At 42.0% G+C, this 14,574-nt stretch overlaps 1 protein-coding gene across 1 annotated transcript in view; it reads right to left on the bottom strand.

Annotated features, from left to right (window-relative positions):
* Nucleotides 1–3,857, bottom strand: part of XRCC5 (X-ray repair cross complementing 5) — a 50,656-nt gene extending 46,799 nt beyond the window's left edge. Inside the window, exons 1-3 of the mRNA XM_050339826.1 lie at nt 3,794–3,857; nt 1,405–1,518; nt 668–851 (exon numbers count right to left, since the gene is read on the bottom strand). Of these exons, the coding sequence (XP_050195783.1) occupies nt 668–851; nt 1,405–1,518; nt 3,794–3,811 (316 nt within the window). The 5' untranslated portion in view covers nt 3,812–3,857. The remainder of the gene's footprint in view (nt 1–667; nt 852–1,404; nt 1,519–3,793) is intronic.
* Between the last annotated feature and the right edge of the window lie 10,717 nt (nt 3,858–14,574).

Raw genomic sequence — 14,574 nt, forward strand, 5'->3', positions numbered from 1 at the left:
AGGAAGGGAGGACATTCAGAGTTCTTGTGTTTGTCTTCCCAGGTCTAAGGTCTGATGGAGCCCTGTGTTCCTGGACACGGTTGAACTGCTCACGGGAAGCAGTGAATGAATTCCTTGTTTTACTCTGCTTGCACGCATAGCTTTTATTTTACCTATTAACCTGGTTTGATCTCAACCCACAGGTTTTCCAGCTTTCACTCTTCCAATTCTCTTCCCATCCTGCTGGTGGGGAGTGAGCAAGTGGCTGCGTGGGGCTGAGCTGCCAGATGGGCTTAAACCACGACAGTCTGGTTTCTGGTACTTGTGCTGATACATTGCATAAATAATATTTTTATTTGATTAAAAAGCATAAACCAAATTCTGCAATGCTATTTTTAAAAACACATGGCTTATTTGAGGCCTAAAATGATATTATCTTTGTTCTCCTTAATTAGCAGAACACTTCATAAAAGCAATTATTCCCAAAGGCCAAGACTCCATCTGCTAGCCCAAAAGAATGTCAAAAAGCAGCTAATCTGCTTTTGGACAAACTTACAGCCACAAATTAGCTTAACTCTTGATAGTAGTTAAAACTTGGGAGGCAAATCTGAGCCCATTTCACAATGCTGGCCTCCTGTCTCCTCCATAGCTGAGTCTGTTCAAGAAGTGTTCTACAGCAAAAGGATACAGTCTGCTTGTTCAGAGCCTCCTTTAATCACATCTTGAATGTCTTCCAGCAGATCAAAATCTGGCAGCATTAGTGACCTATGTACAGTAATGTTTTGGTATTGGTCCCCACTGGCAAGGCCATTCCTAGTACCATTAGTGCCAAACAAAACTACAGCGACCTCATCTTTACTCTCAGAGAAAACCTGGAGACACAGAAAACAAAAAAACAGGTATAAAAACACAGGTGGATTTATTCACAACTATACGAGGCACATTCCAGCAACATGAACTAATATCAAATACAAGGGATTTACTTTTCCTTACTTCAATGCTATTCTCTCAAAATGCCATCTTACAGGGAGTTCACTAAGGGGAGATATAATTAAACTAATATATTGACATGAGGAGAACTAGGAAAAACAAGTAAAATTGGCTGACTCGGTCCATTAAATGAGTCTGCAGGGTGGGATTAGGAATGCTGAAAATTAGGAATGTTGTATCAGGAATGAGAGAGAGGAGCAGTTGTTTTCCCTAAAAGTTTCCAATGCCCTGAATAAAAAGAGTGACCAATCCAAAATCATGCACAAAAAACAAAGCTGAAACAAAGAGCACTGTTACTCCTGCATAAAAACAGATTAAGTCTTAATCATTTCTCATTTATTTCAATTACTAGTAAATGAGGAAAATATTTCATTGATGCTATTGCCTCTCCTCCCTTTTTAACAGTTTTTTTTACACACATGGAGTCACACATACCTGTCGTTGCACAAACTTTGTCATAATCTTCTTGGCTTGCTCAAGTGAGGACTCTTCACCAGGGGAAGAATTGCTCATTGTACAGCCCACATCCAGGCACAGCACTGTTGCCACCTGGAAAGGAAAGACAACACTGAATAAGAATGAAAAAGGGCCAATATAAACATAATTACTTAAAATGTTAAAAGGGTACATAAAAAACCTGAAAATCAAACTGTATCACTACTGGTTTCTTTTACAGTAACTCTTAATATGATACAATGGTGGAAGGCAGAACTGGTATAACTGCATTGTTCAGAAACTTATTTAATCCTGTACCATGTTCCAGACATTCCAGGGGAAAATACCAAAAAAATCCTACTTTACACAATCTGTCAAGGGGGCAATTTCTGTACAACCCCACAAATGTATTAGGGATCTGAGGGCTCTTCTACACTAGGAAATTAAACAGAGATATTTTAATTGAAAATTGCAAAGGATGAATTCCAATTTTAATTTATGGGTTTAAATCCCCCAAGCTAGCCTATGTTTTTGCATTTCTGATCATCACTTTAACTGATTTACACATAACACTGCACAAGTCTTCCCCTAAATTGATTTATACACTAGTATATGAATACAGTAAAATTGCTTCTTGTAACTTCTCTTGTTCAAGTCTTGCAAAGTTCCTCTAAAGTTCTTCCACAGACTCCACTTACCCTGATTAATCTGAATAATTTTATCCTCCATCTGAATACAGCTGCAAGAGGAATTCAGCAAAATTATGTCCAGCACCACCCAGGTCAGCTCAAATTTATTGTCACTGATTAAACCAAGGTTCCCTAAACATACAAAATCTTGCTTCGTGGGCTGCCAGTGGCTTAGATTACACTGCCTGCAAAAAATTACTGTTTGCCAGAACACAGGAAAGTTGGGTATTACTTAGACTGGAACCAGTCACCTTCTTTTAAAATACAAAATATATCCAATTCTGTAAGAAGTGAAGCTACCAAAACGACGTGGACAATAAATTAGAAGACTGTGAAGTGACACAAGATGCACAGTCTGCTTTTGCAAAGCAAAAGGAATGAACATAAAAAAAAGGTATTGGTCTAAGTTGTTCTGCATACGGCCTTGCAAGCAATTACAAGTACCTTTTCAAGCATCAGCCAAAAGAACACGATACATTGTGCACCTCCCCTGTCAGCGTAACAAACACTGGTTTAACTCCCTGCGTCCTCTGAGAACAGGAAGAAGGAAAAGAGAAAGAAAGAAAGAAGGCTGAGGAGCCTGAGTTGACCAGGAGGTTATACTCAGTCTTGGCACTCTGTTCCTCGTTCTGCCTCCACCAGTGGCCTGTCTGGGAGCCAGGAATGAATGTCTCTGGTGTCAGCTAGCTCTGCAGAAGCTCAGAGTGGAGCAGAGGCTGTAACTGAGGCTGCACTTCACTCTCACAAGAGCCTTGTTGCTGCTTACCTGCCAGCCTGGGGAATTACTCTATCAGCAACTGCAGAGCCCTGTTTTGTTGCTGTCCTGCCTCAGGACACACAGTGGCTGGCAGCTGAATCAATCCTGTTGTCCAAAACAGGTAAAATTTCCTTCACAGCTGGCAAGAAGACAGCAAAGAAACCAAAACCAGTGCAGGAGTGAAGAGCTGCTGTTTTGCTTACAAAAGACAATCAAGCGGCAAGTGCTGACATGCTCTTCTGGGAGGCAGCAAACTCCCAGCTCGGTGCCCATGCGGGTACGTGGAATCCTCCTTCTGTCAGGAAGAGGAAGGGAGGGGGGCAGGTCCTCTATTGGTAATCCTCCTCTGTACATCTCCGTATCTGTTATAACCTCTGCGCTTCTCACCTCCGAGCACCGGCAATGCCGCGTTCAGCTGACACTTTTAAGATGCTCAGCACGTGTGTCTGTAGCACAACACTGTCACTCCTGAGCCGAACCAACCCCCTTCGCCCAAGCTCCCATAACGGCGGACATGGAACAAACCTGCCTTTATCTCTGATCTCTCGGCGCCGAAGTAGTTATAATAAAGAGTTATTAAAAGACAGAGACGGCTACAGCAGCACACCTGCGTTAAACACACACAAACCCTCTGTTTAACTGGTACTGAACTGCCCCGTATCAGAAGAGGCCTCAACGCAGCTTTCACCAACACGGCTCCTTAAAACATAACAGGCGCGCAAACCGCATTTTCAAGGGGGCAAACCCAATTCCACTGTTACTTTAGCAAGCGCCATGGCAATCACTGCTGCGGGAAAACACCGCGCTCCCTTGCAGCTGCTCAGCTTTGCACCGGCAGCTCGGAGGCCGGCCCGGGGAGGAGTCACCGGAGTGAGGGACGGTGTTCCAGGCGCCCCCCGTTCCCCATCCCATCCCATCCCATCCCATCCCATCCCATCCGTACCTTGCCGCCGGGGGCCATGGCGCTGCTGCGGGGCGCGGTGCGCGCACTCAGCGCTCCGCCCGGAACACGGCGGCGGCGCCTCGCGTTCCGCGGGGGGGGGGCAGCGCCGCCTGGCGGCGGGACACGGGAAGGGCCCCCCCTTGGCAGTACAAAAAGCAGGAAAGGCCTTGGCTCTGTGTGAGCCCTGCCCAGCAACAGCAAAAACATCTCTGTGTTGTCAACCTCTGCTCAGAACAAATCCAAAGCACAACCCCATACCAGCCGCTGTGAAGATAATTCACTCTACACCAGCCCAAGCCAGCACAACAAACATCCCACAGGGCCTGTCCCCAGGGCTCTCCAGCCTCCTCCTCACGGCACTGCAGAGTCCCACAGGACACAGCCTGCTGGGGGAGCAGCCATTCCATCGCCGCCAGGACAAGGCTTTGGGCTGGCTGGAAGCGCCTCCCAAGTTGCATTCTGCCCAGGAATCACCAGCAGGTCAAGACTGTTTCATTAAACAGTAGATTTCCCCCACCATGAACAACAGAGAGAATTTGTGAACCACATTACATCCAGGCTGTTTGATTAAACTGGAACCCATTCACTCTAAAAAGTCCAAGTATAATGCATGTTATATCATGTATATCTTGGTGCTTGTTGGATATTAAATTATCAGAGATGTATGAGAATAGCAAATATTTCATCAGATATATTGAGTACTTCTTGTTCTGCATTACCTTCCCCATGCCCTTTGAGGGTATTATTACCAGTGTTCTTTCATTTCTAGATATATCTCAAAACCCACATTATTTTCCATTAGTATTCTCAAAACAGAGAACAAAGTAGTGATACTACTATAGCTACAGAAGAGTAAATCTCACACAAACACTTCAAAAACCTTGTACCAGAAGAACAACCCTGCAAACACAAGTGTTTCCTTTTTATATTGAGAGATGTCTGAAGACAAAAATCTCCTTTCCCTCCTTACTACATTGCCATGCTTTGGGAATATTGGTAATTGAGGGATTCTCTCTTCAAAGTGCTTTGCATATCAAAGAAACAGAGCAGCTTGGCAACATGAAAAACGTTTTAGAGGAAACCAGTAGACAAAAACACCCAGTCAGCTACTGCCAGAGAAAATCATGCATTGTCTTCCTGAATGTCTCTAAGGAGATTTCAGATTAATCAGCCAAGAAAATCAGGTCTGCTTACTATCATTATTATTCCTGATGTTATCTTAGTCCAAAAGCCCTCCCTTAGGCTCACAATCAAGGAAAACCCCAGTCCAACTGATTTCCAGCATAGCTTGCAGTCTAGGCAAGAGACACAGATGTGCTCACACACACAGAAGAGGGAAGAACAGAGAAACAAGAATTGATCAATTTCATCAGCAGTGGCTTTTCACACAGCAGCAGAAAAGTGCTTTGCAAGGCATCATAATCAATGAACATTTTATTTTTATGCTGCCCCACGTGCTGACATGGAATATTGACACAAACCCTTTCATAGTCCTCTCTGAATCCTAGATTTGACACAAAAGCTGAATCCCAGACTTTGGTCCAAACTCTCACAGCTAGAGCAGTAATTGCAAACATTATTCAAGGAAATCCAATTTGGGCCAGAAGTGGGAACCTCTGCTTTGCAGGAGGTTTGCATGCCCAGCCCAGGTACCAGCACCCTGTTGCTTTACAAAGTCTGAGCGAAACTGCAGATACTTGTAACCATCAAACTCCATCTGTGATGCTCCTATCCTTTAACTCTCAGTCTGACATTAATTAGGGCTTTTAGCTCTCTGGCAAAACACACAAACAATAAACTCAAACATTCCCCCTTCGCACCTTCATGCTGTCAGATTTCCTCAGAGCTGTTTCCACCATTCAAAGGAAAAACTATCTAATCATTCCTGATACAAACCTTAATCCCCACTTCCTTTTTCCTTTGCGAGTCTGCACAGAGCTCCCTTATAGGCAATCACCAGATCTAACTAATCAGCTCCATCTGGGGTCACTGGAGCTTGGTTAGCCTGGATGAAGATTTGAAGTTTTTGCTTGCAAAAGCTTGCCAAAAGATGCTTGTGATTAATTGACCATTTCCATTTTACAGAATGCCAGTCTCTGGGTATAAATGATAAATGTGTGATATCTCAGAGGACTCAGGATCCAGAGTGATCAGCTGTAATCTCATTTACACCAAAGTGAATCAGACCTCAGTTCCAGTTAGGTTCTCACTCATTGCTCTGCTCACTTCTTTTTGGATTATGTCTCCCTCAAAAAACAAGCCTGGATGAATGAAATAAGCAAGCTCTTGGGAAGCAGTAATGAAGGGTTTGTCTTGTGTTTAACTTCTCTCAATGCCTTTACAAGGCATCAAGGAAAATTGTTCCCCATTTTTGGAGGATTTTTTTACAAGTAGAAATGTATTATCCAGACAGTTATAGCTGAGACCCAGCTGCTTATGGCAGCTCTGAGCAAATGTGAATGGCTTTGATGTAAAAGTAGACTGATGACTTGGCCTTCCTCCTTCTTTACCCACAGGGTAAAACTTTGGATAAACGCCTGGTGGAAAGAAGAATACCATAGCCATATGGAATCTTGCCCAATAGTTTTATTGAAGGAGGTACGCGAAGTAGAACTTTCTACAGAAAAATAGTTTTAAGTTTGCAATCATTACGTACTCTTTGCCTGGGTTCATACATAAAAGTGGGCACTAACTGCAAACTTAGGAATTTCCTGCAGAGATAAACAAAGCAGGGCAAGGACACTTTGACACTTTGTATTTCCATCAGTACAAGCTTGGCAGCAAGCTGGAAGACAAAGTAGATGGGAAATTGGCACCCCAAATAAGGCAAAACAAAGCTTGGAAGCACATCTGTTAGCATCTTCCTGCACTGGGTTTCATGAGGTGCTCACAGTTGTCTTCTCCCAAGAGGTCTTTCCGAACACCTGCTTGCAAGCATATGCCAAAACTGTGGTGCAGACCAACACTAGTATTTATTATGCCTGTTTAGTGATTCCTGATGGTCTTTCCCAAGGGATGCAAGCCTAACAAACAGTCTTTCCTTAGTTGTTTCTGTGAAATACGCCCGCAGGGAAAAGATCTCAAACTGGTTCCACTCTCAAAAGCAAAACTGGTCTTTGACTTTGAGGATCAGCTGTAAGTGCCCAGGGCTTATCCTCTGTCTGTAACTCATGAACATTTGACACACTACAGAACTGTGCCTCTAATAAAGTGAAAAATAATTTTAAAAAAATCCTTCAGGGGGTTTAACAGCTCCCATCTATTCATCTGCCTGCTCTGTCCATTTTCAGCTTAGCTCATGCAATGGAAGGAAATTAGTCTATTAGGAAACAAAGAAATCTCTACAGTAGGAAAATTAGAAAGCTAAATAGGGTTATATCACATCATCCAACCTTGCTTGAAAACAAAAAAAGAAAAACATAACAAGAGGTAATGAGTTAGGAGAGTATATTGGTGCATCCTGCCAGGCACATTCCAACTGAGGGGCTCCTGAACAGTGACAAATGGGTGGATCACAGCTGACACACGAGCTACTTCAAAGTAGCACACCCAGAATTCATAATCCTACAGCACCACAAAGGAGAAATAGTTCCACAAATTCTTCTGCATGGAGCTGAGATACTCTGAGGCTCAGTGTTTATAGTTCCTCTTTGAAAAGAACATCACTGTTGCTTTTCCTCCTCACTGTCCCCCACCCCAGCTGCTGAATTTCCAGCTTCCTCTTTCCCTCCAACCACTCCCTTTCTCTTTTCCAGACTATGCAGTGACTACACGTTGCTCAGGCAGAAAGAAAAATTTCACTGGATGTCATACACCACCCTCATCAAGGGGCACAGAGGGGGAAAGCAAGCAAACTGTGTTTACAACCCCTTTTCTCCATATTATATTTACCCTTTGTACACAAGTCCCAGTTGATAATCATGGTCTTTTGTTGCACATACGTACTGTCCTGCAGAATGACTGCCCAGCCAGTAGTTCTTCCACCTGCTATTTGTTATCCTTGATGAACTGAATGACACATTTGTCTAAGAGGTTGAATCCTGGTTTCTTTCCTGATTCAGTCCATTCATGAAATTTGAAATTATAATTTTTTTTTTAGTTCTAATCTTCTCAGTCATTGTGCTTACCATCCCCCTCACTTTGGTGACACTTCCAGATTTCTTAAGCACCATTTTGTCTTCAGCCACATCATGAAAGAACAGTGTTCAGCCTAAGATGGCCACCTCTGCAAATAACCACTAGACACTCTAGATATAACTCTACACTGCTCTAGATATATCATTCTAGCTGCTTTTGCAGCTCTTTTATCATACACCAAAATATACAACACTTCCCAGCCTCCATATGAGCATGTAATTTAAACCAGCATCAAAGCCTCATTAAAATCAAGGTAAATAATTCCTATCTAGAAAGGTCCCTTCTCTCTCTCCAAATTAAAAACAAAATAAAACAAAGCAAAAACAAAACACCAACCAACCAAACAAAAACCAAACAAAACCCAAATGGTGTGGTATTATTTAACACCATTTGTCCTTTAAAAAAATCCTCATTTTTTTTTTACTTATTATTTTCTGAGCACCTATCAAAGGTTTAATTATTTGCTGTGCTACTTTCCAGCATCTGAAACACAAATAGTGTATAACTCCCTGACATCTTTGCACTCTCTCATCCTTTTTTAAAGTAGATGTTATGTTTGTAATCTCACACATCTTTCCAAGGGAAATTATTAATACTCCTGAGCTTGCTTTCACCAGTTTTATATTTACCTTGGAAGGAATTCATCTGGCTCAGTTGATTTGAAAACATCTCTACTATTTAAGCACTCTCTGACATTTCCTGTTTTATCTTGAGTTACTTTTTGCTGCTCGTGTTAATTGTGTTGCTGCCTCATTGCAGATGACCTTTGTAAATGGACAGTCTTCCACAGCTGTCAATTATTTAATTAGCTCAAAAGGCAAAAGCATATGCTGTGGGTCCAAAGTTTTCCTCCCAGCTGAACCTCATGTAACTGTCAGGAGGGGTCTATTTAAAGTAATTTCATTTTATTTAATTAATGCGGTTTTCTGTAAGAAGCAAAGAGAACATTAAAGGTGCAAAAGTCCAGCTCCAAAATGAGAGGAAATTCTGACATTAAAGTTTCTCTCACAACCTTAAGCAAATATTTTATTATGTTATTTTAGTTTAGTATGATACAGGTTCAACAATAGGAGCAGATACTTTCTGTCCTGCAATATCATAGTCTATTTCAATCCAAACTGGGATAAAATTAGGTCTGTCCACTGAAGGAGTCATGAGACTCTTGCCTCATTTGTTAAAAAAATTGGGAGACAGAGAATGAAAGAGGAAATTCTTATGATTGTGGTAACTGAATAGCATTTTAAGAATTAAACTCTCTAGTTTTGTTCAGTAGGTTCCCTGTAATCTGCTTTACAAATCACTTGAACCCAAGTCTCACACCAGTAAGCACTCATTGTGTGAGTCACATTTTCTTGGTGCTAAATTTGAGATGCAGTCAGATCTGGGTATGTGTTGAACCCTCACAGGCTTTCATGAATGGAGCTTCGCTTTCAACACAGGAAATGCCTTATTATGCTGAATATTCAAAAAAAAAAAATATAAGCTGTGAGGCATCTCAGAGGGGCACTGAGACTTCATACGCCTTTGTACCTTTTAAAATCCTTGTGCCTTTGCTGCCACGTATTAGTTCATCAGCATTTATGTCACATGCTATTGGAAATAAACATCAAGATTATTTTTGAGAAGTACTTACATGCTACAGTGGCATGTAATATTGAGAGATTGCTTTGCACGATCTCTGAAAATGGGGTTTGGCCACACTTTGACATATAGGGACAAACCAAAATGCTGTGTTGGCTTCTCATTAAATGTTTTCCCATACTCCACTATATAAGCCTGGTGAGCCAAAGAATAGCATGAAGTTCTGTGGATGAAGATTGTTCCAGATTGCATACTTACAAGAAACAGGGAGGGAGGGAATAATTTTATATCAATAAATTAAAAATTAGCATGATGTAGCTTCTTAATATTTTCTATTGCAATCTCATTGTGTGCAGACTTCTTTTGGATGCATTTCTAAAGCACAAAAAAAAAAAAAATACTGCAGTGGGCTTTTATCTCGATTTTTCATTCAACCACTGGAGGGCAACGTTATCCCAGCCACCAGGCAGAGGCAGCCCTGCAGCCCCCAGGATTAGGGAGCGTGCACCCAGCAAGCACCGCCGAACTGCAGAGGAATTTCTGCATATGGGTAAGCAGAAATTAGACAACAACAGCAGCAAAAAACATATACTCTTACATTGCACTTTTTTGGAAGGCAGATTTAAAAATTTCTTCCTACGTCTAAAAACTGGGTTTCTATTTAGGATTGCTTTGTGGGTTCTAAATCTGTGGATTAGCCAAAGGATTTCTGCAGGAGACGATGCAAGGCCCACTCAGCCTGGTACCATGAGAGCGAAGTATTTCCCACTGCTAGGTAAATGAAAACCTGAGACATGTTTCTACACTTGCAATAACACTGACAGACTTTTCTGGATTAGTTGTTAAATCTGTTACAACAGATTATTTGTTTATTATGTTTTATAGGACTATCAGTGGTGTAGGGTCTGATTTGCTTTAAAATTAATTTAAATAGTCGGGCTCAGCTGACTGCAGAGCACCTGGGTTCCTGGAGAAGACCAGAGAGATCGTGTCAGATATGTTTGCTTTGGGGAAAGCAATAGCCCAAGTATCAAATAGTGTTTGGAAAAAGTTAATACTGGTGTTTTAGGAAGAGGTAGTAAGTACAAAGTAGATACCAATAAAAATGAAATGGTACCTTAGAAACTGTGGGGAAATGTATTATAGGACACAGCAAACCCACAACATTTTTCCCAGAAGTCATGTACTGGCTGCTGCCAATTTCAGATTGGGGAATCGCTGCAGCAGAGTTGGATCCATCTTGTTCTCCACGTGCTCTTTGTTTCACAGTCTTTTTCTCTGTCCCAGCGCTGCCTGTGCAGTAAGTCTTTGTTTGCAGCCCTTGGCAATCCAGCTGTGTTTGCGGCATCTCTGGAAAGCGCTTTCATGCAGCAGGATTGTTCAGGACAAGACAGCCAGGATAACTCACTGTGTGAAGGATTTGCTTTGCGGATGCACAAGGATAAGCCTTTCGTATCCTCCCCGTTTCATCCTTCCCCCACCAGCATCATGCACGTATGCATGCACACACTGGCTAATAATCTAATTTAATCCTCACAGCACAGGATTTTGTCCCTTATCCCTCCAGCTGACCTGTGGGAGGGAATGAGGAGTCTTCAGCCACCAAACAAGGCTCTTTCCAAGCTGGGAGAGGGGGATCCCATTTTAAATTTCTATCTGTTTGCCTGCACCTGGATGCAGATTGAAATCAGAGTGACAGGCTGAAATATCGGATCTTTAGAGAAATACCAGCTTTGATGCACTTTAAAAATGGAGCTCTGCAACATGGAGGATGGGATGTCAGGTTTTAAATCTTTTAGTTCCTGTGTGTTCACAGTTTGTACAGCTGTGGGGGACAAAGCAGCAGTGTGAAGGAGGGAGCTGCTGCTTGAGAGGAAAGAAGGGATTAGATTTGGGTTTTATTTGCATAAATTGATGTTAACCCATGACACTAGCAGATATGTGACAGTGTCAGATGCAGAGGCAGAGGAAGAATAATTTCAAGCTTTCCTTGTCAGTTATTTTTTGTAGTAGTCCCTTGGAGGGAAAGCAGTCATCAAGATGACAATGATTTCTGCAGTTTTTTTGTGCTAGACATTCAAGGCAGACATTAAAATTTTTACAACTTCCTATTGAAACAAATGGCAAATTTAGCCATTGAAAGAGATTTGGCTTTAGGGTGGAATTGGAGCCTCAGAGCAATCCTGCTGTAATTATGGGGCTGGTGGAAGTCACCACCATGTCATGAAACTTTTGCCTTAGAGCCTGTTTTGGTATTAGAGTTCATCACTTCAGTGGTGTTTAATCGCATTAGAGAGGAGCCACTGCTATTATTGCTTTCAGTCACTGAAAGTAGCTCCACCAACACTATTTGGGGAGAATCGAGATGTCATTTAGCAATGACACTGTGTGCGCCCTGGGATGATACAGCTCATTATATGAAATATTTCACTTTTTGTCTTTACTACATGCAGATACTAGGAATTATTTCTGCTCCTTTCTTAAGTCACAGAGGAGCTCATTTGAATAAATTAATGAAGGTGAAAATTGCTTGTATTTATTAATTCTACATGCAACTTTGACATGGTTAAAGTGTTAAGAAAAATCTCCATTATGATGGAATGATAGTAATTGCCTGTAATTATAAGGGCATCTTGTTACAAATATATTTAAGTACATCATTAAAAGCTGACACATCCATACTTTAGGACAAGTAATGTATTTTAGAAAGAAAGACTGAATAAAAGGCATACTCTCCTTAGGCTGACTATCCCAGGAGCTGTTGGATTCATGCCCAGCACTGACACTGTAAAAGCCATTCAGTTTATTTACAATATTTGGTGTTGTTCAGATCACAACTGCAGGTGACTCAGCTAATCATGCTAGAATAAATTAAGCTGTATTTGTGTTATATCCCAATGAGCCAGTTTCCTGATTTCCTTACCTTATCACTGTAGGAGCAGAAAGCTCATAGCTTACAAATAAGGATAGTCAAAGGCACCTTCAAATATATTGGCCTTAATATACATCACTGATGGGGGAAATTGTAATAAACCAAGCCCTGAGGGGTTGTTGCCTGGGAGGTGGGTTTTTATCCTATTTGCAGGCAGAACATACTATCAAATTCAGTAGTTATCCTTTTTTATCTTGCAAAGTTGAATTTCCACCGGGAAGAAATGGCTGGGAAAAGGAGCCCTAAGACAGGGAGATCACATCTAAGTTTTGTATCTTAAAGGGCTCCAGGTCAAATTCATCCACTGCATATCTAATTTCAATGGATGCAAACCACAATGGATTTTAGCTGCTGTATTCTGGGGACAGGGGTTTATGTTTTAGCACACTAAAAGCAAGGGCACTTTTTTAACATGGGGAAAAATGCATTGTTGGCCTGACTCAGGCATTCTCTTTATTTTAATGCATTCTGACAGACTTCAGCTACCGTGTAATGACATGAAATTAGGAAAACTGAAAGTTAATGGAACTGGGTGACCAAGGGGGATACACGAGAGAGCCTCAAGCCGTGTTTCTCTGGGCTGCTTGTTTGCAATGCAGTCACACTTCAGCTGTTATGTGAAAGGATGTTTAGGGGGCTTTTTGAACTCTCTGGCAATTTACCTGGGTCAAATACACAACCACAAGCCCTCTCTCATCATTAAGTGGCTGCCTGTTGGAAGAGAAATCATGCTTTAGTAGTTAAGACAAGCAAACACGATGTCCCTTCTAATTCACCAAATTAATTGAAAAGTTGTATTTCCAAGTGGATTAACCTCCTGATTCAGCCTCTCAGCATCAACCTCTCTCTTTTCTTTTTGTGACTTCCCATTTACGTGCAGGGGAAAAATGTGCATGGACTAACCTACTCAGAAATGAAAACATATTAATCCAACTGCCTCCACGTTGCCAAGTGTTTGGAAAGAAGCAGGAAAGGCACTGGTCCCACAGATAATTCATGGCCTGGGATAAAAGGAGCTTGCATAAATTTTGAGCAAATTTGTGTCCATTACAGTGTAGGAATGTGGGCTGTGCATCCTTATTTTCTCTGTAATGCTAGTGTAATTGCATGCTTCAGTGTGCAACTAGTGGTTGCAGCTTCTAAAAGGTACCCATGGGGGTGGTTCCACAGATCCATGGAGCAGCCTCTGCTGATAATCTTTGAGAAATTGTAGGATCCTGGCCTTGAGATCTGAAGCAGTGTCATGAGGGATCAGAAGGGTGAATTCAAGGGACTAACTGTGGATAAAAGCACAGTTCATTCTGTGATTGCTTCAGTCCTCAAAGAAGGTGAATGGGCTGGGTAAGTCAGCAGGCAGAATTAACACGTTCTCTTGCCTCGATGAGGTACACGGTGCAGCCATACAGGTGTGTTTTGCCTGGTGCAGAGGTTTTCAATTGGAGTGTCTCACACTGCTAACAATTATCTTATAAAATTATTACCTTGTACCTCAGAGCTGAGAACTGCAAAGGATAATGAGCTAATTCTCTGGGCCCACTATCTCCATCTCACCCTGTCACACCAGTAAGCCAAGTGTCCTTCACTGTGTTCTTCACTGGAGGTGGAAAATTCTCCACATCTACCACACAGGGAATTCTGTTCTCTTGGCCGTGTTTGCAGCAGGCATAAAACCTAAAGCATCTTCTTGCTACTTTCAGCTGTTGCATTGGACATGGCACTGCCAGTTTGAGGAAATCACCTGCAGGTAGTGTTTTGGCTCAGAGAGCTGTTACGCTGAAGCTGTGCTAGCCCTCAGCTAGGAATTTCATTTGGGTTTTCCAAAGACACGTCTCCTCCTTCGAAGAAAGATTTCAAATAAGTGTTTTCCCTGTGCTAGCAGGAGGGTAGGACTGTAATCAGACTGTGTGGGAGAGCACTGAGGGTGGCATTTAATATTTTCACACCTTGAAGAACTCTACTGATGCATCCTCCTTTGACCGATCAGATATATGCCTGAAGTACTCAGGGATTGTAAGAAAATCTTCCCAGCACAGCTGTAAATAGCAGCTCCAAGACACGCAGAGCATGTTTGCAGCGTTAAAAGTACTTCCTATTTTGGCATAGAGTTGTGTCCCTCCCTGTAGACCCTTGT

The sequence above is a fragment of the Myiozetetes cayanensis genome, unplaced genomic scaffold (assembly GCF_022539395.1).
Source record: "Myiozetetes cayanensis isolate MyiCay16 unplaced genomic scaffold, myiCay2020 scf9, whole genome shotgun sequence".
Taxonomy (NCBI): domain Eukaryota; kingdom Metazoa; phylum Chordata; class Aves; order Passeriformes; family Tyrannidae; genus Myiozetetes; species Myiozetetes cayanensis.